Below are 26,032 nucleotides of genomic sequence, written 5' to 3' on the forward strand. Positions count from 1 at the left end.
GTAAATGACATATATATCTAAAAAGATTAAATATGTTATGTATATATGTCCAGTTATGAAATATGTTGGACCTATATATAACAAGTTATAAAAATATGTTAATGAAAAGTAATGAAATATGTTATTGGTGTACAAATGTACATTTATGAAATATATTGACATTTACATGTCAAGATATAAAAATGGAAATGGTGTATGTCAATGAAATATGTTAATGATATATTTATATAGGTCAAGATATGAAATATGTTCATATGTAAAAATATGAAATATGTTAATGTATATATGTGAAGTAATGAAATATGTTAATGATATATTTATATAGGTCAATATATGAAATATGTTAATGGCATATATATTTAAAAATATGAAATATGTTAATGATGTATATATGTGAAGTAATGAAATATGTTATATATATATATATATATATATATATATATATATATATATATATATATATATATATATATATATATATATCCAAGGTTTCTAATAGTAATCATTGTCGACATCCCACTGGGGTGAGTTTTTCCTTGCCCTTATGTGGGCCTACCGAGGATGTCGTGGTTTGTGCAGCCCTTTGAGACACTAGTGATTTAGAGCTATATAAATAAACATTGATTGATATTTTGTTATGGTTTGAAAATGAAAAATATCCAAATGGCCCCCGCATGCTTAAATGTTTCCCTGTGAAAAAGTTTGGACACCCCTGCACGAGGCCACTAAGTAGTAAAATTAAAACTTTTTTATGTATTTATTTATTTTTCATTGGACTTGTGAGGTTGTCGGTCCACTCTGAAGTGCATGGTGATGACTCCCTCTATGCCCGCCTGCAGCTCATCGTGCTCCTGCACGGCCGACACCCCCTTGGGGGTCCCGGTGAGGATGAGGTCTCCCGCCTCCAGCGTGATGAAGTCGCTGATGTAGCTGACGAGATGCGGCACGGAGAAGATCATCTGGGAGCTGCAGCCGCTCTGTCTCAGCTGCCCGTTGACTTTCAGCCACAGCCTGACGTCACCCGGCTGGGGGATGCTCTCCTTGGGGATGAAGTCGCTGACGGGGCAGGAGGTGTCGAAGGCCTTGGCCCGGGTCCAGGGCAGACCTTGGGCCTTGCACTCGTCCTGCACGTCCCTGGCGGTCATGTCCAGGCACAGGGCGTACCCGGCCACATGCTGCATGGCGTCGGCCGCGGGGATGGCGCTGCCCCCCTGGCCGATCACCACGCCGAGCTCCACTTCGTGGTGCAGGTTGCGGGAGTAGGAGGGCACCAGGACCGGGGAGCCCTCCCGGACGTAGGCGGTAGGTGGCTTCAAGAACAGCACCGGCTCTGTGGGGATGGCGTTGTTCAACTCTTTGGCGTGATCCGCGTAGTTCCTGCCCACGCAGATGATCTTCCTTCCCCATTCCCAGAATCGGGAGATATTTCCCGCAGACATTATTGGAGGAGTCGCTAAAGTCAACTAAACTTTGACCGACGCTCTTCACTCGATTAATGCCACATCTACGGCAACCTGTAAGGGACACCAAACCTATTCTAAAAACACTCCAAAAGTAAGGTGACTTTGATGTATATATATATATATATATATATATATATATTACATACAATTATGCATTTTAAAAAAACAATTGTTTCTATAAACGAAAAAAAAACATTTTAAGGACAGCCAATCCACTCCCGCTAGTTTGATTGGTCGAGCCTGGGAGTCCAAAGGTGGGAAAAACAAATATTTCTGGTTTACACTAACGTGGAAATAGCGTTTTTCAACTATTTCTCGTGATCCGCGTAGTTCCTGCCCACGCAAATAATCTTCCTTCCCCATTCCCAGAATCGGGAGATATTTCCTGCAGACATTATTGGAGGAGTCGCTGAAGTCAACTAAACTTTGACCGACGCTCTTCACTCGATTAATGCCTCATCTACGGCAACCTGGAAGGGACACCAAACTATTCTAAAAACACTCCAAAAGTATATATATATATATATATATACACATACAATTGTGCATTTAAAAAAAACATAATGATTGTTTCTATAAACGAAAAAAAAAACATTTAAAGACAGCCAATCCACTCCCGCTAGTTTGATTGGTCGAGCCTGGGAGTCCAAAGGTGGGGAAAACAAATATTCCTGGTTTACGCTAACGTGGAAATAGCGTTTTTCAACTATTTGTCGTGATCCGCGTAGTTCCTGCCCACGCAAATAAAATTACTTCCCCATTCCCAGAATCGGGAGATATTCCTCGCAGAAAGTATTGGAGGAGTCGCTGAAGTCAACTAAACTTTGACCGACGCTTTTCACTCGATTAATGCCTCGTCTACGGCAACCTGGAAGGGACACCAAACTAGTCTAAAAACACTCCAAAAGTAAGGTGGCTTTGATATATATATATATATATACATATATATATTTACATACAATTATGCATTTCATAAAAACTTAATGATTGTTTCTATAAACGAAAAAAAAAACATTTAAAGACAGCCAATCCACTCCCGCTAGTTTGATTGGTCGAGCCTGGGAGTCCAAAGGTGGGGAAAACAAATATTTCTGGTTTACACTAACGTGGAAATACCGTTTTTCAACTATTTAGCGTGATCCGCGTAGTTCCTGCCCACGCAAATAATCTTCCTTCCCCATTCCCAGAATCGGGAGATATTTCCCGCAGACATTATTGGAGGAGTCGCTGAAGTCAACTAAACTTTGACCGACGCTCTTCACTCGATTAATGCCTCATCTACGGCACCCTGTAAGGGACATCAAATTATTCTAAAAACACTCTTAAAATAAGGTGACTTTGATATATTATGCTTTTTTTTACATACAATTACGTATTTTAAAAAAAACATGATTTTTGTTGTTTCTATAGACGAGAAAAAAAAATATTTAAGGACAGCCGATCCACTTCCCCTAGTTTGATTGGTCGAGCCTGGGAGTCTAAAGGTGGAAAAAACAAATATTTCTGGTTTACACTAACGTGGAAATAGCGTTTTTCAACTATTTCTCGTGATCCACGTAGTTCCTGCCCACGCAAATGATCTTCCTTCCCCATTCCCAGAATCGGGAGATATTTCCCGCAGACATTATTGGAGGAGTCGCTAAAGTCAACTAAACTTTGACCGACGCTCTTCACTCGATTAATGCCTCATCTACGGCAACCTGTTAGGGACCGTTACCTTTTTAAAAACATTCCAAGTGCAAGGTGACATTGATATTTTATATGTTTTACATACAATTACGTATTTTAAAAAACATGATTGATGTTGTTTCTATAAACGATTAAAAAAAAAACATTTTAAGGACAGCCAATCCACTCCCCCTAGTTTGATTGGTCGAGCCTGAAGGTCCAAAGGTGGAAAAAACAAATGTTCCTGCTTTACACTAACGTGGAAATAGCGTTTTTCAACTATTTGTCGTGATCCGCGTCGTTCCTGCCCACGGAAATAATCTTCCTTCCCCATTCCCAGAATCGGGAGATATTTCCCGCAGACATTGGGAGAGTCGCTAAAGACGCTCTTCACTTGACTAACGCCGAATCTACGGCAACGTGCAAGGGACATAAAAGTATTTAAAAATCACTCAAAATTATAAGATGATATTTTATGTTTGTTTTCTTACATACAATTACGCATTTAAAACAAACACAATTGTTGTTGCTATAAACATATTTAAGGACAGCCAATCCACTTCTACTAGTTTGATTGGTCGAGCCTGGGAGTCCAAAGGTGGAAAAATAAATATTTCTGCTTTACGCTAAAGTGTAAATAGCGTTTTTCAACTATTTAGCGTGATGCGCGTAGTTCCTGCCCACGCAAATAAACTTCCTTCCCCATTCCCAGAATCGGGAGATATTTCCCGCAAACATTGGAGGAGTCGCTGAAGTCAACTAAACTTTGACGGACGCTCGTCACTCGATTAATGCCTCCTCTATGGCAACCTGGAAGGGACAGTAAGCCTTTTTAAAAGCATTCCAAATGTAAGGTGACATTGATAGTTTTTTGTTTTTTTACATACAATTACGCATTTAAAATAAACTTTATGATTATTGTTCTTTCTTTAAACGATAAAAAAAAACATTTTAAGGACAGCCAATCTACTCCCCCTAGTTTGTTTGGTCGAGCCTGGGAGTCCAAAGGTGGAAAAAACAAATATTTCTGGTTTACACTAACGTGGAAATAGCGTTTTTCAACTATTTAACGTGATCCGCGTAGTTCCTGCCCACGCAAATAATCTTCCTTCCCCATTCCCAGAATCGGGAGATATTTCCCGCAGACATTATTGGGAGAGTCGCTGAAGTCAACTAAACTTTGACCGACGCTCTTCACTCGATTAATGCCTCATCTACGGCAACCTGTAAGGGACCGTTCCCAATTAAAACATTCCAAATGTAAGGTGACATTGACATATATTTTTTTTACATACAATTACGCATTAAACAAACTTCATGATTATTGTTGTTTCTGTAAACTATTATAAAAAATAAAAAAACATTTTAAGGACAGCCAATCCACTCCCCCTAGTTTGATTGGTCGAGCCTGGGAGTCCAAAGGTGGAAAAATCCAATATTTCTGGTTTACGCTAACGTGGAAATAGCATTTTTCAACTATTTGGCGTGATCCGCGTAGTTTCTGCCCACGCAAATAATCTTCCTTCCCCATTCCCAGAATCGGGAGATATTTTCTGCAGACATGAATTGATTAACGTGGACCCCGACTTAAACAAGTTGAAAAACTTATTGGGGTCTTACCATTTAGTGGTCAATTGTACAGAATATGTACTGTACTGTGCAATCTACTAATACAAGTGTCAATCAATCAAAACATTATTCTTTTTTGTAATTAACTTATTATTTATAAATTGCAACATTTAAAAACAGTTGAGAAATAATAATCAAAAGTACAAAAACAGTACAAAACAGCGCCATGGGGTTGTAAACTCAGAGTAACTAAAATAAAATTCAAAAATATATATAAAAGTGCAAAGCTGTAGGCTCACTCAATTTCAGTGGAACACATAATCATAGTTTTCGCAGCTTTTTGGTGGTTAGAGTTGGAGAATGTTTTAATGTAGAGTTTTAAATCTTTTTTAAAGGCCTACTGAAATGAGATGTTCTTATTTAAACGGGGATAGCAGCTCCATTCTATGTGTCATACTTCATCATTTCCCGATATTGCCATATTTTTGCTGAAAGGATTTAGTAGAGAACATTGACGATAAAGTTTGCAACTTTTGGTCGCTAATAAAAAAGCCTTGCCTGTACCGGAAGTAGCAGCCGATGTGCGCGTGACGTCACGGGTTGTGGAGCTCCTCACATCTGAACATTGTTTACAATCATGGCCACCAGCAGCGAGAGCTACTAGGACCGAGAAAGCGACGATTTCCTCATTAATTTGAGCGAGGATGAAAGATTCGTGGATGAGGAAAGTGAGAGTGAAGGACTAGGAAAGAAAGAAAAAGGCGAGGGCAGTGGGAGCGATTCAGATGTTATTAGACACATTTATTATGATAATTCTGGAAAATCCCTTATCTGCTTATTGTGTTACTAGTGTTTTAGTGAGATTATATGGTGCCTGAAAGTCGGAGGGGTGTGGTGACCGCCAGTGTCTCCGGTGGGTAGAGGAAAGAGAGTACGCAGCTGCAGGAGGACGCAAGCTTCGCTCATGTCTATGGTAAGAGCCGATTTATTTACACCATTTTTTCACCAATATCTGCCGGTTGACATATGGTTGGGAACTATGTTGGCTTGACTGCTCTGTTCCGAAGTAAAGTTCCACCTTCGGGAATGTAAACAAGGAAACACCGGCTGTGTTTGTGTTGCTAAAGGCAGCTGCATTACACCGCTTCCCACCTACAGCTTTCTTCTTTGACGTCTCCATTATTAATTGTACAAATTGCAATAGATTCAGCAATACAGATGTCCAGAATACTGTGTAATTATGCGATTAAAGCAGACTACTTATAGCTTGGATCGGGCTGGAAATAATGTCCGCTACAAGCCGAGACGTCACACGCATGCGTCATCATACCGACAATTTCAACAAGATACTTCGCGCGAAATTTAAAATTGCAATTTAGTAAACTAAAGCGGCCGTATTGTCATGTGTTGCAATGTTAATATTTCATCATTGATATATAAACTATCAGACTGCGTGGTCGCTAGTAGTGGCTTTCAGTAGGACTTTAAAGGCACAGAAAACAGGTCAAATATTGAGAATCTTACATTTATCAATATACAACTTAGCCAATAGTATAATGAATTTGCAAAGGTAAAATTCCTTTTCATGTTTTTTTTTCATACAGTGTAAATCCAAATAGCACATCTTTAAAACAAAGCACACATTTCTCATGAATATTGTCCAGGATGAAGCAACAGATGTCTGCCATAGTGATGGAGTGCTTTCACAAGTTCAAAACAGGTGGTAAACAGTCTCTGGATGAAAAAAAAACAATTAACTCCAACGCCTCCTTTCTATCAACAACGTCACTTTCCTATCTCTCCCGGAAGTCCCGCCTCCCAGCCAAAGTCATTGGCTAACATCCTGCAGCCAGCGGCTACCATAGACATCTTATGAGTAGACACAGCATTGTCTGCTGTGACGCGAGAAATTGGGCCGCCATCTTGAAGTGGTGATGAGCAGCCTAAACTGACAGTTGACAGCTAGAAAACAAAAATGGTGTTCAGCGTTTTCCTGCTCAAATGAGCGGACTGTTGAAAATAAGAATCGGGGGATTACTATTCACAAGTAATATTTAACATTTAAGGCCTACTGAAATGAGGTTTTCTTATTTAAACGGGGATAGCAGGTCCATTCTATGTGTCATACTTGACCTTTTCGCCATATTGCCATATTTTTGCTGAAAGGATTTAGTAGAGAACATCCACGATAAAGTTTGCAACTTTTGGTGCTGATATAAAAGCTTTGCCTGTACCGGAAGTAGCAGATGATGTGCGCGTGACGTCACGGGTTGTGGAGCTCCTCACATCTGAACATTGTTTACAATCATAGTCAATAGCAGCTAGAGCGATTCGGACCGAGAAAGCGAAAATGTCCCCATTAATTTGAGCGAGGATGAAAGATTTGTGGATGACGAAATTTAGAGTGAAGGACTAGAAAGTAATAAAGGCGATTGCAGTGGGAGCGATTCAGATGTTATTAGACACATTTACTAGGATAATTCTGGAAAATCCCTTATCTGCTTATTGTGTTGCTAGTGTTTTAGTGAGATTATATAGTCGTACCTGAAAGTTGGAGGGGTGTGGCCACGGGTGTGTAGACCGCCAGTGTCTCTGAGGGAAGTCACGCAGCTGCAGCAGGACAGAAGCTCCGCTGATGTCCCCGGTAAGAGCCGACTTATTACCACAATTTCCTCACCGACATGTGGTCGGGATCCATGTTCGCTTGACCGCTCTGTTCCATTCACCTTCGGGGATTTTAAACAAGGATACACAGGCTGTGTTTGTGTGGCTAAAGGATAAAATATTCCCACCTACATCTTTCTACTTTGACGTCTCCATTATTAATTGAACAAATTGCAAAAGATTCAGCAACACAGATGTCCAGAATACTGTGTAATTATGCGATTAAAGCAGACTACTTATAGCTTGGATTGGGCTGGAAAATAATGTTCGCTACAACCCGAGACGTCACGAGCACGCGTCCTCATACACGTCATCATACCGCGACGTTTTCAACACGACACTTCGCGAGAAATTTAAAATTGCAATTTAGTCAACTAAAGCGGCCGTATTGTCATGTGTTGCAATGTTAATATTTCATCATTGATATATAAACTATCAGACTGCGTGGTCGCTAGTAGTGGCTTTCAGTAGGCCTTTAACATTAAAGTATTATTGGTTGTATTTTGCAAAAAGAATACTACCACAAACTCGTTTCGCAAAATATTATTTTTATTAGCGCATGTCTAGAATTTCCACCGGGTCAAACTCGTCACGTCACGAGTGACACTTCACCTGTCATCATTTTCAAAATAGAGGAGGCTGGTTTCAATCATTTGAAATCGCATAAAGGGAAGAAAATTAAGAGCTATTTAGTAGGATTTAAGGTTCAAGCTATTGAATATGCTAAAAAGAACAGTAAGCAGCTATGTTTTATTAATATACCATAGCTGCGTGTGTCAAGTATGAGTCATTATACTTGACACACTCCTAGTGGAGGAGGAGCAAAGAGCTTCAATAGTACTGAAATCGTAGCCGCCAGCAAAAAAGAGTATGACCATAATAGAATTGCTTGTCAATTAAATTAATTACTTTTAAAATTGTCATACTTGGATAACAAGGTTGAAATAAATGATTATGACACCTGAAACACAAATCACCAGCCACCACTGATTATGATGCATTCTCATTTTAGGCAAAGTATAAGATAATACTTTATTAACAGTATAATTGTAACCAGGAATAAGTCTTCAAGTAACAATATTTAAATACTAACATTGTTGGGTAAGACACGATTTGTTTCTTTTCTGAATCCAGTGAAACAGATTGGTAGTTTTAGCAGATATAAAGACTTTCAGGTGTTTGTAACGCTTTGCTAGCATTGTGGTGATGCAGTTGCGTTCTCTCGTTGATGCAAGCGGACTGGACACAGCGTGAAAGTAAGAACTGAGGATTTATTATAACTACAAAAACAGACTAGGAACAGAAAACACTTGCACAAAGGCACTAAACACAAAACGAACAGAAAGTGCTAGCATGTGAGCTCGGGACAAGTAACAGAATAGCGTGGAAGCTAAAAGTACACAGAGTCTTGACCACAAACGGGGATAGCGACCTCACCTGTTGCATGAAATACAAACGAGAATCCGAGAGCGAGTAACGAAAAAGGCAGGCTTAAGTAGAGACAGAAATTAGGAGGCAGGTGACACAAATGTGTTGTCATGACAACAGAAAATAAACAGGCAGTGCCACCAGGAACTAAGGAAGTCAAATACTACAAGGATGTGATACAAAACAAGAATATGCCATGATTCGAATAGCGGATCATGACAGTTTATATATGTTTAAGTATTTGTCAGACGCTGCTAAGAGGTGGCGACTTGTCCCGGGTGTACCCTGCCTTCCACCCGAATGCAGCTGAGATAGGCTCCAGCGCCCCCTGCGATCCCGAAGGGAATAAACAGGAGAAAATTGATGGTTGGCAGACAGACGCTTTTATCCAAAGCGACATACGTAAAAAATAGATGTAAAACAATCACTGTAAACATTATCATTTAAGCAAAGAATGTAATACAAAATATTAATACAAAGTGTCAAGACAGAATAAACTCTCTGTTGCTGCAAAAACAGAGATACAGTCTATAGGATGTATAGATGTCTAATGTATTCATACATTGTTTATGTAGGATATACACATTTATATATCAACTAATCATATTGTTCCTTACCGTTTTTTCCCCTTCTCTGGGATTTTGTTCCCAGTTTTTATCTCGGACATCTGGTCAGTTATAGCAGTGGTTCTCAAGTGGGGGTACACGTACCCCTAGGGGGTACTTGAAGGTATGCCAAGGGGTACGTGAGATTTAAAAAAAATATTGTAAAAATAGCAAAGATTCAAAAATACTTTATAAATATATTTATTGAATAATACTTCAACAAAATATGAATGTAAGTTCATAAAGTGTGAAAAGAAATGCAACAATACAATATTCAGTGTTGACAGCTAGATTTTTTTGTGGACATGTTCCATAAATATTGATGTTAAAGATTTATTTTTTTGGGAAGAAATGTTAAGTTGATGAATCCAGATGGATCTCTATTACAATCCCCAAAGAGGACACTTTAAGTTGATGATTACTTCTATGTGGAGAAATCTTTATTTATAATTGAATCACTTGTTTGTTTTTCAACAAGTTTTTAGTTATTTTTATGTCTTTTTTTCCAAATAGTTCAGGAAAAACCACTACAAATGAGCAATATTTTGCACTGTTATACAATTTAATAAATCAGAAACTGATGACATAGTGCTGTATTTTACTTCTTTATCTCAACCAAAAATGCTTTGCTCTGATTAGGGCGTACTTGAATTAAAAAAAATGTTCACAGGGGGTACATCACTGAAAAAAGGTTGAGAACCACTGATCTAATGTATTCAAACATTGTTTATGTAGGATATACGCATGTATATATAACCTAATCATATTGTTTCTTACCAGTTTTTCCCCCTTTTCTGGGCCTTTTATTCCCAATTTTGATCTTGGACATCTGGTCACTTATAGCAGTGGTTCTCAACCTTTTTTCAGTGATGTAATACCCCTTGTGAACATTTTTGCCCACATATGCGGTTCTCTCCAATGTTTCTCATAGTCATCATTGTCGACGTCCCACTGGGGGGAGTTTTTCCTTGCCCTTGTGTGGGCTCTACCGAGGATGTCGTTGTGGCTTGTGCAGCCCTTTGAGACACTTGTGATTTAGGGCTATATAAATAAACATTGATTGAAGGGCTTCACGGTGGCAGAGGGGTTAGTGCATCTGCCTCACAATACGAAGGTCCTGCAGTCCTGGGTTCAATCCCAGGCTCGGGATCTTTCTGTGTGGAGTTTGCATGTTCTCCCCGTGAATGCGTGGGTTCCCTCCGGGTACTCCGGCTTCCTCCCACTTCCAAAGACATGCACCTGGGGATAGGCCCCTCCCACCTCCAAAGACATGCACCTGGGGATAGGCCCCTCCCACTTCCAAAGACATGCACCTGGGGATAGGCCCCTCCCACTTCCAAAGACATGCACCTGGGGATAGGCCCCTCCCACCTCCAAAGACATGCACCTGGGGATAGGTTGATTGGCAACACTAAATGGTCCCTAGTGTGTGAATGTGAGTGTGAATGTCGTCCGTCTATCTGTGTTGGCCTTGAAATGAGGTGGCGACTTGTCCAGGGTGTACACCGCCTTCCGTCCGATTGTAGTTGAGATAGGCGCCGTACCAAGCGGAGGCGGATCAGCAGCGCAGAGATGTCCCCAGCCGATACACGGGCAAGCAGTACATGGCCACCGGATCGGACCGGACCCCCTCCACAAGGGAGAGTGGGACATAGGAGAAAAAGAAAAGAAACGGCAGATCAACTGGTCTAAAAAGGGAGTCTATTTAAAGGCTAGAGTATACAAATGAGTTTTAAGGTGAGACTTAAATGCTTCTACTGAGGTGGCATCTCGAACTGTTACTCTGGAATGCCCATTCCAGAGTACTGGAGCCCGAAATGAAAAAACTCTATAGCCCGCAGACTTTTTTTGGGCTTTGGGAATCACTAATAAGCCGGAGTCCTTTGAACGCAGAATTCTTGCCGGCGCTTGGTATGGTTTCCTGCTGGCTCCGCTGTGAACGGGACTCTCGCTGCTGTGTTGGATCCGCTTTGGACTGGACTCTCGCGACTGTGTTGGATCCATTATGGATTGAACTTTCACAGTATCATGTTAGACCCGCTCGACATCCATTGCTTTCCTCCTCTCCAAGGTTCTCGTAGTCATCATTGTCACCGACGTCCCACTGGGTGTGAGTTTTCCTTGCCCTTATGTGGGCCTACCGAGGATGTCGTAGTGGTTTGTGCAGCCCTTTGAGACACTAGTGATTTAGGGCTATATAAGTAAACATTGATTGATTGATTGACTCCAAAAGGGAATAAGCGGTAGGATATGGATGGGGGATGGGGATGATTGATTGAAATTAATTGCACTGAGTGGAGCGGATCACCACTCCAAGATGGCGGCCCGGCGTCTCGTCGGCGCCCGTAGGACATGTCAATGGCCACCATATTTAAGGAAGTCGGAATCCACTCCCCCTCATTTGATTGGTCGAGCGTGAGAGGTCAAAGGCGAAAAAGGCGGAACTAACTGAACCACAACCAAACTTTCCTGGTTTGTGCTAAAGTGCTAAGGTTGTAATGTTCTACAAATCCCTGCTAGGGAGTGCCTGCACTCTAGTTGGAGCTGCCGCCGCCTTTAAGTACGGTACGGAAAACAACATGCTTCCTTTTTCTAAACACTGCGAGCGCTAATCACTGTTGTTGTGTCTCCTGCCTTCATATTTGTTACGCTAAATATGTTTTTTTTACCCGATTTATGACATCTGAAGGAAGACGCGACGAATTGTCTTGTTTTGCGAGTGCGACTGTCTTACTGCACTTTTTACACGCACATTGAACCGTTTTATGTCAGCCAGTCGAAAAAAAAATTGTTTCGGTTTACATGTTATGACCTGCGATGAGGTGGCGACTCATCCAGGGTGTACTACGCCTTCCGCCCGATTGTAGTTGAGATAGGCACCAGCGACTCCAAAGGAAATAAGCGGTACAATATGGATGGATGTTGTTATTACGTGTCAAACATATGTAAACAGCACGAAACTCTACTAACTATTGCTTCTGACTCATCAATCCCTATTATAAATACCGTATTTCCTTGAATTCCCGCCGGGGCGCTATTTAATTTAAAACCTCTTCTCACTCCTGCGCTTACCAAAGGCATGCGGTAAAAGTAAGCATGTGCTAATTATTCTAAAACCTCTTCTCACTCCTGCGCTTACCAAAGGCATGCGGCATGGGGAGGTATAGCTCGGTTGGTAGAGTGGCCGTGCCAGCAACTTGAGGGTTGCAGGTTCGATTCCCGCTTCCGCCATCCTAGTCACTGCCGTTGTGTCCTTGGGCAAGACACTTGACCCACCTGCTCCCAGTGCCACCCACACTGGTTTAAATGTAACTTAGATATTGGGTTTCACTATGTAAAGCGCTTTGAGTCACTAGAGAAAAGCGCTATATAAATATAATTCAGTTCAGTTCAGTAAAAGTAAGCATGTGCTAATTATTCTAAAACCTCTTCTCACTCCGGCACTTACCAAAGGCATGCTGTAAAAATTTGAGTGTGATGTAAGCTTGGACCTTAAATCCTACTGAATAGCTTTTAATCTTCTTCTCTTTATGCGATTTAAAATTAAAAAGTTAAAATACCAATGATTGTCACACACATACTAGATGTGGTGAAATTATTCTCTGCATTTGACCCATCACCCTTGATCACCCCCTGGGAGGTGAGGGGAGCAGTGGGCAGCAGCGGTGCCGCGCCCGGGAATTATTTCTGGTGATTTAACCCCCAATTCCAACACTTAATGCTGAGTGCCAAGCAGGGAGGTAATGGCTCCCATTTTTATAGTCTTTGGTATGACTCAGCCGGGATTTGAACTCACGACCTACCGATCTCAGGGCGGACACTCTAACCACCGGTATTGAAATCAGCCTCCTTTATTTTGAAAATGATGACTGGGGAAGTGTCCCTGCTGACGTCACGAGTTTGACCCGGCGGTAATACTAAGAATGTGCTAATTATTTTGCGAAGCGAGTTGGACCCGGCAGTAATTAAAAAAAATACGGTATCTCTGCTTTTCCTTAAAACCTGAGATGTTCTTATTTAAACGGGGATAGCAGGTCCATTCTATGTATCATACTTGATCATTTTGCGATATTGCCATATTTTTGCTGAAAGGATTTAGTAGAGAACATCCACGATAAAGTTCGCAACTTTTGCTCGCTAATAAAAAAGCCTTGCCTGTGCCGGAAGTAGCAGACGATGTGCGCGTGACATCACGGGTTGTGGAGCTCCTCACATCTGAACATTGTTTACAATCATGGCCACCAGCAGCGAGAGCGATTCGGACCGAAAAAGCGACGATTTCCCCATTAATTCGAGCGAGGATGAAAGATTCGTGGATGAAGAAAGTGAGAGTGAAGGACTAGAAAAAAAAAATCAGATGTTATTAGACAAATTTACTATGATAATTCTGTGAAATCCATTATCTGCTTATTGTGTTACTAGTGTTTTAGTGAGATTATATGGTCTTCAGCACCCATTGACGGGTGGTGGCGATGCCCATCTCTGCCCTTCGCATATCTACTGTGGCTAAGCAGACTTTTGCCAAAAGGACAATAATTCATTTGTTGTGGGTTTATCCACTTTAATGCACTCTATTTTTTTTGGAATGCATGTTTTGTTTGAAGGCCTAATATAAATGAGAAACTTTGTGCTTTTTTTGAAAAGCAAAGGCTACTGGAATATTAAAAAAAATGTCAATATTCAATAAAAAAAATACTTTATTTGAAAAACATGTCTAAATATTTATTCTAGGCTATTTATGCAATATTAAAAAAATTGTGAAAAACTGCATTCATTATTCGGTATTCGGCCAAGCGTTTAAATTTTATTCGGCTTCGGCCACAAATTTTCATTTCGGTGCATCCCTAATTAGTGGTGAATGTGGCGTTAAAGCGGCGGGCCAGCTCTAATGTTAATTTGACATTGCCTCAAGGCCCAAATGAAGGTACACGGCGGGCCGGGTTGGACACCCATGATCTACAATGTAAATAGTCATGAAATTAAAGAAAACACATTGAAATGAGAAGGTGTGTCCAAACCTTAGGCCTTGTCCTGTATGTGTGCTTGTTTTATGTAAGGATTGTGAATGATAGGCAAAATAAATGATAAAAAGTGCAGTTCCACTTGAACATATAATACACATCCATGTAAGTGACGCAGAGGAATGACATTGACTTTGTGCCCCCATTAAGCAACCTTGGAAGTCAAAGCCCAAGCAGCGGCTCTCCTTCACAGCGCAGCGAGGAAAACATCGTTGGTGGAACAAGGCAACATGAGGGTTGAACTTCTCCCGGCTCTCAGTGACAACTACATGTACCTCCTCATCGACACGGACACCAAGGAAGCGGCCATCGTCGATCCTGTGGAGCCTGTCAAGGTCTGTCATATACCGTGTTTTTCGGACTATAAGTCGCAGGTTTTTTTTCATAGTTTGGCCGGGGGTGCGACCAGGGGTGTCACTAGACCTAATCCTGTACTGGGGCACACCTGGGGCACAAATAATTCATGTGAGCGTGCAAAGCGCGCAAGCAAAAACATTTTTAGCACTTATTTATCATAAAAAAGACATAAATAGTGCTTTAAACTATGAAATCATATCAGATGATGTTGTATGGATCTTTGATGAACCACCTGAAATTAACTCATGCATTTGACCTACTTGTGCACTTTTTTACTCCAGACTTCTAAACTGCTACTGGTAAAAGCAAAAAGGAAGAGCAATGAATCTTTTTTAATTATACATTGCAGTAATCATCTGCAAATTTAACATCTACAAAAGTAAAACAAAAAATAAAGCACCCCTACATCTCTGGGTTCTTTTATAGTATTTAATTTCCATTTATGGCAATGTGGCTAATCCTATTTCAGATACACAAAACGATCAAATATACACAAAACAATAAAGCCACAGTAGTAGAATAAATGAACAACTGTTGTGTGTTCAGGGAATCATTTTCTGAGAAGTAAACTGTAACGTCTCCTTTTCATTTTTGCAAAGTGGTCAATCACTCTGGACAGACATGGAAATATTACAGTAACTGTTATACAGTTGACCAGTGGTTCCCAACTGCTGTGACGTGACATAAAAGTGGATTGTGTGTCATTTTCAGTCACATGTGTGCATGGAAATAAAAAAAGTTTAGGGAGAAAAAAATCAAAGTGTGGCAACAAAACCAGATTATTTTAGCCTTTTTTCTAGTGACTGTTAGTGAGTATTTTAGCAAAAGGCAAAGCGACTAACAAGTTGGAGGAGGACTCAGGACAGACATGGAAATATATTTAAAACAAATCTAAATGGGGCAACAAAACACGATATTTTTAGCCATCTTTCTGAAAACAAATACAGAAATGTTACTATTTTTTCTGGAAACAAAACCAGATGCTTTAGCTGTAGCCATTTTTCTGCTGACAAAACAAGATTATTTTAGTCAAAGTCGCACCGATTAACAAGACAAGTCTACTGTGCTATTTTTCTGTGAAGTAAACTTGAATGATTTAAAAATTTGGCTCAAGACTTGATGATATGGAAAAAAAAAATTCTTCCTGAAGATAAAGCATTTGAGAAGCACTCAACTCACACATGCTGACTCCAAATCATCATTGATGCAGAAGCAGCAGACAATAACCAACATGATGTTTCATGTTCATTGGAAATTCCCCCGACAGCTCGTACAGCAAATGAATATGTTTGTCTTCATACAAGGAATAATGTTAGCTAACTTAGCATCAACTTAAGACAATGATGTTGCCTAGCTAGCGAGGACTTCACTTACATCTCTCATTCCTGCTGCTTCTTCTCTGCTGCGGGACAATAACTTTCTGATGTCCATCTAGGAGTTACAGTTTGAGTCAAATCAAAATCAAAATAATGTAATTAACAAATTGTTGTTGGCTAACGTTACCTACCTCACGCAGTGATACGCATCCCTCCCTCTCTCTCTCTCTCTCTCTCAACTGAAGTCTCGATCCACACGTGAATAAATTACCATATTAATTAGCCATGTGCTCAATGTTTCGTGGAGTGAATACAGTAGCAATCAATTACCATACTAAGTAGTATGTGTGCTGTTGTCTATGTTATGTAGACTTAAAACTGAAGCGTTTTTTTTTTTTTTATTGTTGAAATTTTTACTTGGGCACTGCAGATCAACAGTGGGGCACGTGCCCCACTGAAATATGTCTGGCGACGCCCCTGGGTGCGACGTATAAACCGGAGCGACTTCTGTGTGAAGTTATTAACACATTACCGTAAAATATCAAAAAATTATTACTTAGCTCATTTGCAGAAGAGACGAAGAAAATGTCAGCAATCGTCAGCCAATAAGAATTCTTCCGGGACGCTACAATATACACCCCCCGCGACCCCCACCTCAACCTCCTCATGCTCTCTCAGGGAGCGCATGTCCCAAATTCCAAGCTGCTGTTTTGAGGCACTTAAAAAAAAATAATGCACTTTGTGACTTCAATAATAAATATGGCAGTGCCTTGTTGGCACTTTTTTCCATACCTTGAGTTGATTTATTTTGGAAAAGTTTGTCCATCCATCCATCCATTTTCTACCGCTTATTCCCTTTTTGGGTTGGCGAGGGGCGCTGGCGCCTATCTCAGCTACAATCGGGCGGAAGGCGGGGTACACCCTGGACAAGTCGCCACCTCATCACAGGGCCAACACAGATAGACAGACAACATTCACACACTAGGGACCATTTAGTGTTGCCAATCAACCTATCCCCAGGTGCATGTCTTTGGAGGTGGGAGGGGCCTATCCCCAGATGCATGTCTTTGGAAGTGGGAGGAAGCCGGAGTACCCGGAGGGAACCCACGCATTCACGGGGAGAACATGCAAACTCCACTCATAAAGATCCTGAGCCTGGATTTGAACCCAGGACTGCAGGACCTTCGTATTGTGAGGCAGACGCACTAACCCCTCTGCCACCGTGAAGTCCGGAAAAGCTTGTTACATTGTTTAATGTAGTGGTCCCCAACCACCGGGCCGCGGCCCGGTACCGGTCCGCGGCCCGATTTGGTACCGGGCCGCAGAAGAATTGTTTATTAATTTTTATTAAAAAAAAATAAAACATTTTTTTTTAATTTTTATTAAATCAACATAAAAAAACACAATATACACTTACAACTAGTGCACCAGCCACAAAACCTCCCTTTTTCATGACAAAAACGTCCCTTTTTCATGACAAAGAAAAAAAAAAAAAAAAAAAAAAAGGACCCCCCACACCCCCGGGCCGCGGGACATATTATTAAGCGTTGGCCAATCCGCGGATACAAAAAGGTTGGGGACCACTGGTTTAATGCATCCAGCGGGGCATCACAACCAAATTAGGCTTAATAAAGTGTTCATTCCACGCCTGTATATATCAGTATCGGTTGATATCGGAATCGGTTATTAAGAGTTGGACAATATCGGAATATCGGATATCGGCAAAAAAGCCATTATCGGACATCTCTACTAATAAGTGTACATTCTGTCATAGGTATTACAGTTGTCCATCCATCCATCCATCCATTTCCTACCGCTTATTCCCTTTGGGGTCGCGGGGGGCGCTGTTGCCTATCTCAGCTACAATCGGGCAGGAGGCGGGGTACACCCTGGACAAGTCGCCACCTCATCGCAGGACAATATTACAGTTGTATTGAGAAAAAAAAAAATATATGTATATGTATGTATAGCACAATATAAAATCTAATCCATAATTATTATTATTATAAAATAATATATATATCATTGTAAAAAAAAAAAAATGGAAGTTTTTATTTACTCTGTATTTATTTTACAAGAATAGGACGGCGTAGCGCAGTTGGGAGAGTGGCCGTGCGCAACCCGAGGGTCCCTGGTTCAATCCCCACCTAGTACCAACCTCGTCACGTCCATTGTGTCCTGAGCAAGACACTTCACCCTTGCTCCTGATGGGTGCTGGTTAGCGCCTTGCATGGCAGCTCCCTCCATCAGTGTGTGAATGTGTGTGTGAATGTGTGTGTGAATGTGGAAGTAGTGTCAAAGCGCTTTGAGTACCTTGAAGGTAGAAAAGCGCTATACAAGTACAACCCATTTATTATTTATTTATACCACTCAACATTGTTGGATGTTCTATGTTTGATTTATAATATGTTTAAAATATTTAGGCCCTGTTCTTAAAAAGCTTTATGAATCCATACTAATAAATGTACATTCTGTCGTAGGTATTACAAAAAGAATATATATACCATATTTTTCAGACTGTAAGTCGCAGTTTTTTCTCATAGTTTGGCCGGGGGTGCGACATATACCCTGGAGCGACTTATGTGTGAAATTATTAACACATTACCGTAAAATATCAAATAATATTATTTATCGCATTTGCGGAAGAGACGAAGAAAATGTCAGCAATCGTCAGCCAATAAGAATTCGGCGGGAGAGTTCTTGGCAGAAGTGCATTGTGGGTCATGGGATGCTAACTGCTATATGCTACTGCCGTAGCTATTAAAATGGATCATTTCATCGTTGGCGGTAATTATAAAAACTGAGAAGGGCTGAACATACATGGCACCGAAAAGGAAATGATGTAGTGCAGATTACAAGCTGGATGTAGTGAAATATGCAGCAGAAAAGGACAAGTGGAAGCGACGCATACCTTTGGAGTTGGCAGAGTTGTTTGGAAGCCACATCGAGGAAGAAGATTTCATGGGATTTATGGATTAGGAGTGAGAGATAGTTTGGTAAAGGTATAGCATGTTCTAAATCAGGCGTCACCAACGCGGTGCCCGTAAGGACCAGATGAGTCGCCCGCTGGCCTGTTCTAAAAATAGCTCAAATAGCAGCACTTACCAGTGAGCTGACTCTATTTTTAAAAAATAAAAATATTTACTAGCAATCTGGTCTCGCTTTGCTGGACATTTTTGATTCTAAGAGAGACAAAACTCAAATAGAATTTGAAAATCCAAGAAAATATTTTAAAGACTTGGGCTTCACTTGTTTAAATAAATTCATTTATTTTTTTTACCTTGCTTCTTATAACTTCTAGAAAGACAATTTTAAAGAGAAAAATTCAACCTTAAAAATGATTTTAGGATTTTTAAACACATATACCTTTTTACCTTTTAAATTCCTTCTTCTTCTTTCCTGACAATTTAAATCAATTTTCAAGTAAATTCATTTTTTTATTGTAAAGAATAATAAATACATTTTTAATTTAATTCTTCATTTTATCTTGTTTTTTTGACAAGAATATTTGTGAAATATTTCTTCAAATGTATTATGAATAAAATTCAAAAAAATTATTCTGGCAAATCTAAAAAATCTGTAGAATTAAAATTTAAATCTTATTCCACAGTCTTTTGAATTTCTTTTAAAATTTTTGTTCTGGAATCTAGAAGAAATAATGATTTGTCTTTGTTAGAAATATAGCTTGGTCCAATTTGTTAAAGTGCAGATTGGATTTTAACCTATTTAAAATATGTCATCAAAATTCTAAAAATAATCTTAATCAGGAAAAATTACTAATGATGTCCCATAAATTATTTTTTAAATTTTTTCAAAAAGATTCGAATTAGCTAGTTTTTCTCTTCTTTTTTCGGTTGAGTTTTGAATTTTTATGAGTCGAAATTGAAGATGAACTATGTTTCAAAATTTAATTTTAATTTTTTCTCTTCTTTTAAACCGTTCAATTAAGTTTTTCTTCATCATTTATTCTCCGCAAAAAAACCTTCTGTAGAAATATATAAAATGTACGACGGAATGACAGACAGAAATACTCTTTTTTTTTTTTTGGACATTTATCTGTTTCCATATATATTTATTGTGAGAAATCATTAAGATGATCAGTGTTTCCACAAAGATAAATATAATTAACTACTAAAAATAACATACGGTTAAAGGTAAATTGAGCAAATTATTTCTGGCAATTTATTTAAGTGTGTATCAAACTGGTAGTCCTTGGCATTAATCAGTACCCAAGAAGTAGCTCTTGGTTTCAAAAAGGGTGGTGACCCCTGTTCTAAGAGTCATTCAGATAGTTATTTGAATGACTCTTACCATAATATGTTAGGTTAACATAGAAGATGGTTATTTATGCCTCATATAACCTACACTTATTCAGCCTTTTGTTCACTATTCTTTATTTATTTTAAATTGCCTTTAAATGTCTATTCTTGGTGTTGGATTTTATCAAATACATTTCCCCCAAAAATGCCACTTATACTCCAATGCGACGTTTTTTTCCTTCTTTATTATGCCAAAATACGGTACTAGCGATGTCCCAATACCGATCATAGTTTATTTGCTTTTTTTTAACTGACCAGCTGATGAGCCGCTGAGCCCAGCTGACCCTTACCCAAATGTGTGTCCCAGTGTTTACATGGTTAAAGTTTACAGATGTCCGATAATGGCTTTTTTGCCGATATTCCGATATTTTCCAACTCTTAATTACCGATTCCTATATCAACCGATACCGATATATATACGGTCGTGGAATGAACACATTATTATGCCTAATTTTGTTGTGATGCCCCGCTGGATGCCTTAAACCAGGGGTGCCCACACTTTTTCTGCAGGTGAGCTACTTTTCAATCGACCAACTGGAGGGGATCTACCTCATTTATATATATCATTTATATTTATTTATTTATGAAAGAGACATTTTTGTAAACAAGTTAAATGTGTTTAATGATAATACAAGCATGTGTAACACATATAGATGTCTTTCTTTCACAAAGACAAGAATATAAGTTGGTGTATTACCTGATTCTGATGACTTGCATTGATTGGAATCAGACAGTAATGATGATAACGCCCACATTTTCAAATGGAGGAGAAAAAAAGTTGTCCTTTCTGTACAATACCACATGAAAGTGGTTGCTTTTTGGCATCTAATTCATCCAGCTTCCATACACTTTACAAGAAAAACATTGGCGGCAAATTCCGTAGCTTGCTTGATTGACATTCACGGCACCCGAGGGTCTTGTGAGATGACGCTGGCTGCTGCCAGTTCATTATTATGAAAAAATGACAGAGAGGAAGGCCAGAAACACTTTTTATTTCAACAGACTTTCGCGCCGTCCCTTCCGTCAAAACTCTAAAGGCCGACTGCACATTTCCTATCTTCACAATAAAAGCCCTGCTTCATGCTGCCTGCGCTAACAAAATAAGAGTCTGGGAAAGCTGGCGTGCACAAGTGATGTGCACGCCAGCTTTCTGAGGGATCGCTTGTGCACGCCAGTTTTCCGAGACTCTGTATTTAGTTAGCGCAGGCAGCATGAAGCAGGGCTTTTATTGTGAAGATAGGAAATGTGCAGTCGGCCTTTAGAGTTTTGACGGAAGGTACGGCGCGAGAGTCTGTTGAAATAAAAAGTGTTTCTCGCCTTCCTCTCGGTCATATTTTCATAATAATGAACTGGCAGCGGCCAGCGTCATCTCACAAGACGCTCCGGTACCGTGAATGTCATTTAAGTGACGTCTTGGTGAAGATTGATGATCACTCATTTTTAGGTCTATTTTTTTTAAAAGCCTGGCTGGAGATGGACTGACACACCCCCCGCGGTCGACTGGTAGCTCGCGATCGACGTAATGGGCACCCCTGCCTTAAACAATGTAGCAAGGTTTTACGAAATAAATCAACTCAAGCCGGACTTCACGGTGGCAGAGGGGTTATCGCGTCTGCCTCACAATACGAAGGTCCTGCAGTCTGGGGTTCAATCCCAGGCTCGGGATCTTTCTGTGTGGAGTTTGCATGTTCTCCCCGTGAATGCGTGGGTTCCCTATGGGTACTCTGGCTTCCTCCCACCTCCAAAGACATGCACCTGGGGATAGGCTCCTCCCACTTCCAAAGACATGCACCTGGGGATAGGCTCCTCCCACCTCCAAAGACATGCACCTGGGGATAGGTTGATTGGCAACACTAAATGGTCCCTAGTGTGTGAATGTGAGTGTGAATGTTGTCTATCTATCTGTGTTGGCCCTGCGATGAGGTGGCGACTTGTCCAGGCTGTACCCCGCCTTCTGCCCGATTGTAGCTGAGATAGGCACCAGCGCCCCCCACGACCCCAAAAGGGAATAAGCGGTAGGAAATGGATGGATGGATCAACTCAAGCCCAACATGGCACTGCCATATTTATTATTGAGGTCACAAAGTGCATTATTTTTTTTAACATGCCTAAAAACAGCAGCTCGGAATTTGGGACATGCTCTCTCTGAGAAAGCTTGAGGAGGTTGAGGTGTTGGGGGGTGTATATTGTAGCGTCCCTGAAGAGTTAGTGCTGCAAGGGGTTCTGGGTATTTGTTCCGTTGTGTTACGGTGCGGATGTTCTCCCGAAATGTGTTTGTCATTCTTGTTTGGTGTGGGTTCACAGTGTGGCGCGTATTTGTAACAGTGTTAAAGGCACTGTCTTTGCGTGCCGGCGCTTAATGCGCGTGCAGATGTCAATAACCTGCTGAGTGACTCTGCAAATGGAGCTTCTGCCAACTTGTGGAGTGATTAAAAACATGTTTTTCCTGTTTTTTTGTCATATATAGCATGAGTCAGCGGCCTCCAAGAATGATGAATAATGTTGGATAATTGCTTACTTCCAGGTTGTGGAGGCAGTCAGGAAACATGGCGTGAGACTCACAACAGTCCTGACCACTCATCACCACTGGTAGGCAGCAAGAATGATTCCATCACTCTTGGTTTACTCTTTATGTGTGGGACCTGAGCCAAGGATGTCGTTGTGGCTTGTGCAGCCCTTTGAGAAACTCGTGATTTAGGGCTATATAAATAAACTTTGATCAATTGATTGATTGATTTCTCGTAATAATGTAGGGCTGGGGGATATATGGCCTTTATTTATTATCTCAATATTTTTAGGCCATGTCACGATACACAGGTGCTGTTCATATTATTAGAATATCATGAAAAAGTTGATTAATTTCAGTAATTATATTCAGAAGGTGAAACTTACATATTATATCAATTCATTACACACATAGTGATATATTTGAAATGTTTATTTCTTTAAATTTTGATGATTAGTACTGACAATTACTGAAAATCCCAAATTCAGTATCTCAGAAAATTAGAATATTAGTTACGACTAGTACCAAAAAATATTTTTTTAGAAATGTGGGCCAACTGAAAAGTATGAACATGGAAAGTTTCATCATGTACGCCAATCAATACTTAGTTGCAGCTTGTTTTGCCTGAATTGCTGCAGCAATACGGCGTGGTATGGAGTCCACCAGTCTGTTGCACCCTCAGGTGTTATGAGAGCCCAGCTTGCTTTAATAGTGGCCTTCAGCTCTTCAGCATTGTTGGCTCTGGCATCTGGCATCTTCCGCTTCACAATACCCAAATAGGTTTTCAATGGGGTTAAGGTCAGGTGAGTTTGCAGGCCAATCAAGAACAGGGATACCATGGTCCTTAAACCAGGTGCTGGTAGATTTGGCACTGTGTGCAGGTGCCAAGTCATGTTGGAAAATGAAATCTTCACCTCCATAAAATTGGTCGGCAGCATAAAGTGTTGTAAAACTTCCTGGTAGACTGCTGCCTTGACCCTAGACCTCAGGAAACACAGTGGACCAACATGGCACCCCAGACCATTACCCATTGTGGACATTTTACACTGGACTTCAGGCAACGTGGATTCTGTGCCTCTCCTGTCTTCCTCCAGACTCTGGGACCTTGATTTCCAAAGGAGATACAAAATGTACTTTCATCTGAAAACATAACTTTGGACCACTCAGCAGCAGTCCAGTCCTTTTTGTCTTGAGCCCAGGCGAGACGCTTTTGACGTTGTCTCTTACTCAAGAGTGGCTTTACACAAGGAATGTGACAGCTGAAGCCCATATCTTGCATACGTCGGTGTGTGGTGGTTCTTGAAGCACTGACACCAGCTGCAGTCCACTCTTTGTGGATCTCCCCCACATTTTTGAATCGGTTTTGTTTGACAATCCTCTCCAGGGCGCGGTTATCCCTCTTGCTTGTACACTTTTTTTCTAGCACATCTTTGTCTTCCTTAGGCCTCTCTATTAATGTGCTTGGACACAGAGTTCTGGGAACATCCAACCTCTTTGGCAATGACCTTTTGTGTCTTGCCCTCCTTCTTTAAAGTATCAATGGTCATCTTTTGGACAGTTGTCAAGTCAGCAGTCTTCCCCATGATTGTGTGTCATACAGAATCAAAATGAAAGACCATTTAAAGGCTTTTCCAGGTGTTTTGAGTTAGTTAGCTAATTAGAGTGTGGCACCAGGTGTCTTCAATATCTGACCTTTTCACCATATTCTCATTTTCTGAGATGTTGAATTTAGGGTTTTCATTGGTTGTCAGCTATAATCATCTCCTTTTTGGCAAAAAACACTTGAAATGTATCAGTCTGTTTGGAATGAATGTATACATTCTACAAGTTTGACTTTCTAAATGGAATTAAAGAAACAAATCAACTTTTTCATGATATTCTAATAATATGACCAGCACCTGTATATCAATATAGATCAATACAGTCTGCAGGGATACAGTCCGTAAGCACACATGATTGTATTTTTTTATGAAAAAAAATCCGTGGGACAAATTTTCAAACGTTGACCGGTCCGCAGATACAAAAAGGTTGGGGACCACTGGTTTAGAACAAATAAAGTGCACTTAAGTGCATGATGTCACTGAGATGACATGTCAAAACAACACAAAATTAAAGTGTACTTTTTGTACAGAACGCCGCTACAAGAATTTAAAACAAATAAAGTGCACTTTTGTGCATGATGTCACACAAGATATTTCAAAAAGTGTCAAATAAAAATGAGCTGCATAATAGGAAATCAAACCGTGTATGTCAGGGGTGTCCAAACTTTTTCCACTGAGGGCCGCACATGGAAATCTGAAAGTGTGGGGGGGCCATTTTGATATTTTGTAATTTTCAAACCAGAACAAAAGGTATGGATTTTTTTATTTTACCTTTTAAGTGTCCCGGGGACCATAAAGGGTCTCAGTCATTAAAATGTTTAAAAAAAAAGGTCAAATTATTATTTTTTTTTTATTATTTAACGCTTACAATAAATCTCTTTATCAACTTCAAGTTGATATAAAGTAATACAAAAAAAAGGTTTTATGGCTTTTCTGTCAAAAACTACTTCTTTTTTTTTTTTTTTTAGTAAAACTGAAATATGCAGTATTTAGTAATTAAAGCCCTACAAGATCAATAATTTTTAATTACTTTATATTTTTGGAGTGATAACAGTGAAAAGATAAATAAAATACCAATAAATATATTTGGGATCCAAAGGGTGTCCCACTCATAAAGTGATACATTTTTAGTAGGTTTTTCTTTTACTTTCAACACATAAGTTACAGAATCAAAATCTATCGATTTTACGTTTGAACTATTATTTTGTTTGTTTTATGCTCTTTTGTCAAAGAAAACTTTGATGTTTTTATATGGCAACCACACAATATATGCAATATTTACAACACAAAACATTTTAAAGTGAAATACTTGAAGTAATTGGAGCCTTGAAAAATAATTAATTACAACATAGATTTTTTTTGTCTTTTCTTTTGAGCAATGACAAAAAAAGAAAAATAGAGAAAGACAAAAGAAAAAAAAAACAGCCTGCATGGCAGCTTTGTGTCAACATTGTAACTTTTTCTCGTCACCTCACTTCCCTTTTTTTAAGTGTTCTTTTTTTATTTTTGCAATAG

The 26,032-nt window shown here is 39.9% G+C and overlaps 1 protein-coding gene across 2 annotated transcripts in view; it reads left to right on the forward strand.

Moving 5' to 3' along the window:
* Positions 1 to 1,145: 1,145 nt before the first annotated feature.
* Positions 1,146 to 26,032, forward strand: part of hagh (hydroxyacylglutathione hydrolase) — a 52,929-nt gene continuing 28,042 nt past the window's right edge. Inside the window, exons 1-3 of one of the 2 annotated variants that reach the window (XM_061885203.1) lie at positions 1,146 to 1,302; positions 14,569 to 14,753; positions 22,935 to 22,999. In XM_061885203.1, the coding sequence (XP_061741187.1) occupies positions 1,173 to 1,302; positions 14,569 to 14,753; positions 22,935 to 22,999 (380 nt within the window). In that variant the 5' untranslated portion in view covers positions 1,146 to 1,172. Of the gene's footprint in view, positions 1,303 to 11,807; positions 11,963 to 14,568; positions 14,754 to 22,934; positions 23,000 to 26,032 lie in introns of those variants that run through there. The other variant, XM_061885204.1, reaches the window with a different exon arrangement.

This window comes from Nerophis ophidion, linkage group LG23, assembly GCF_033978795.1.
Source record: "Nerophis ophidion isolate RoL-2023_Sa linkage group LG23, RoL_Noph_v1.0, whole genome shotgun sequence".
Taxonomy (NCBI): Eukaryota; Metazoa; Chordata; class Actinopteri; order Syngnathiformes; family Syngnathidae; genus Nerophis; species Nerophis ophidion.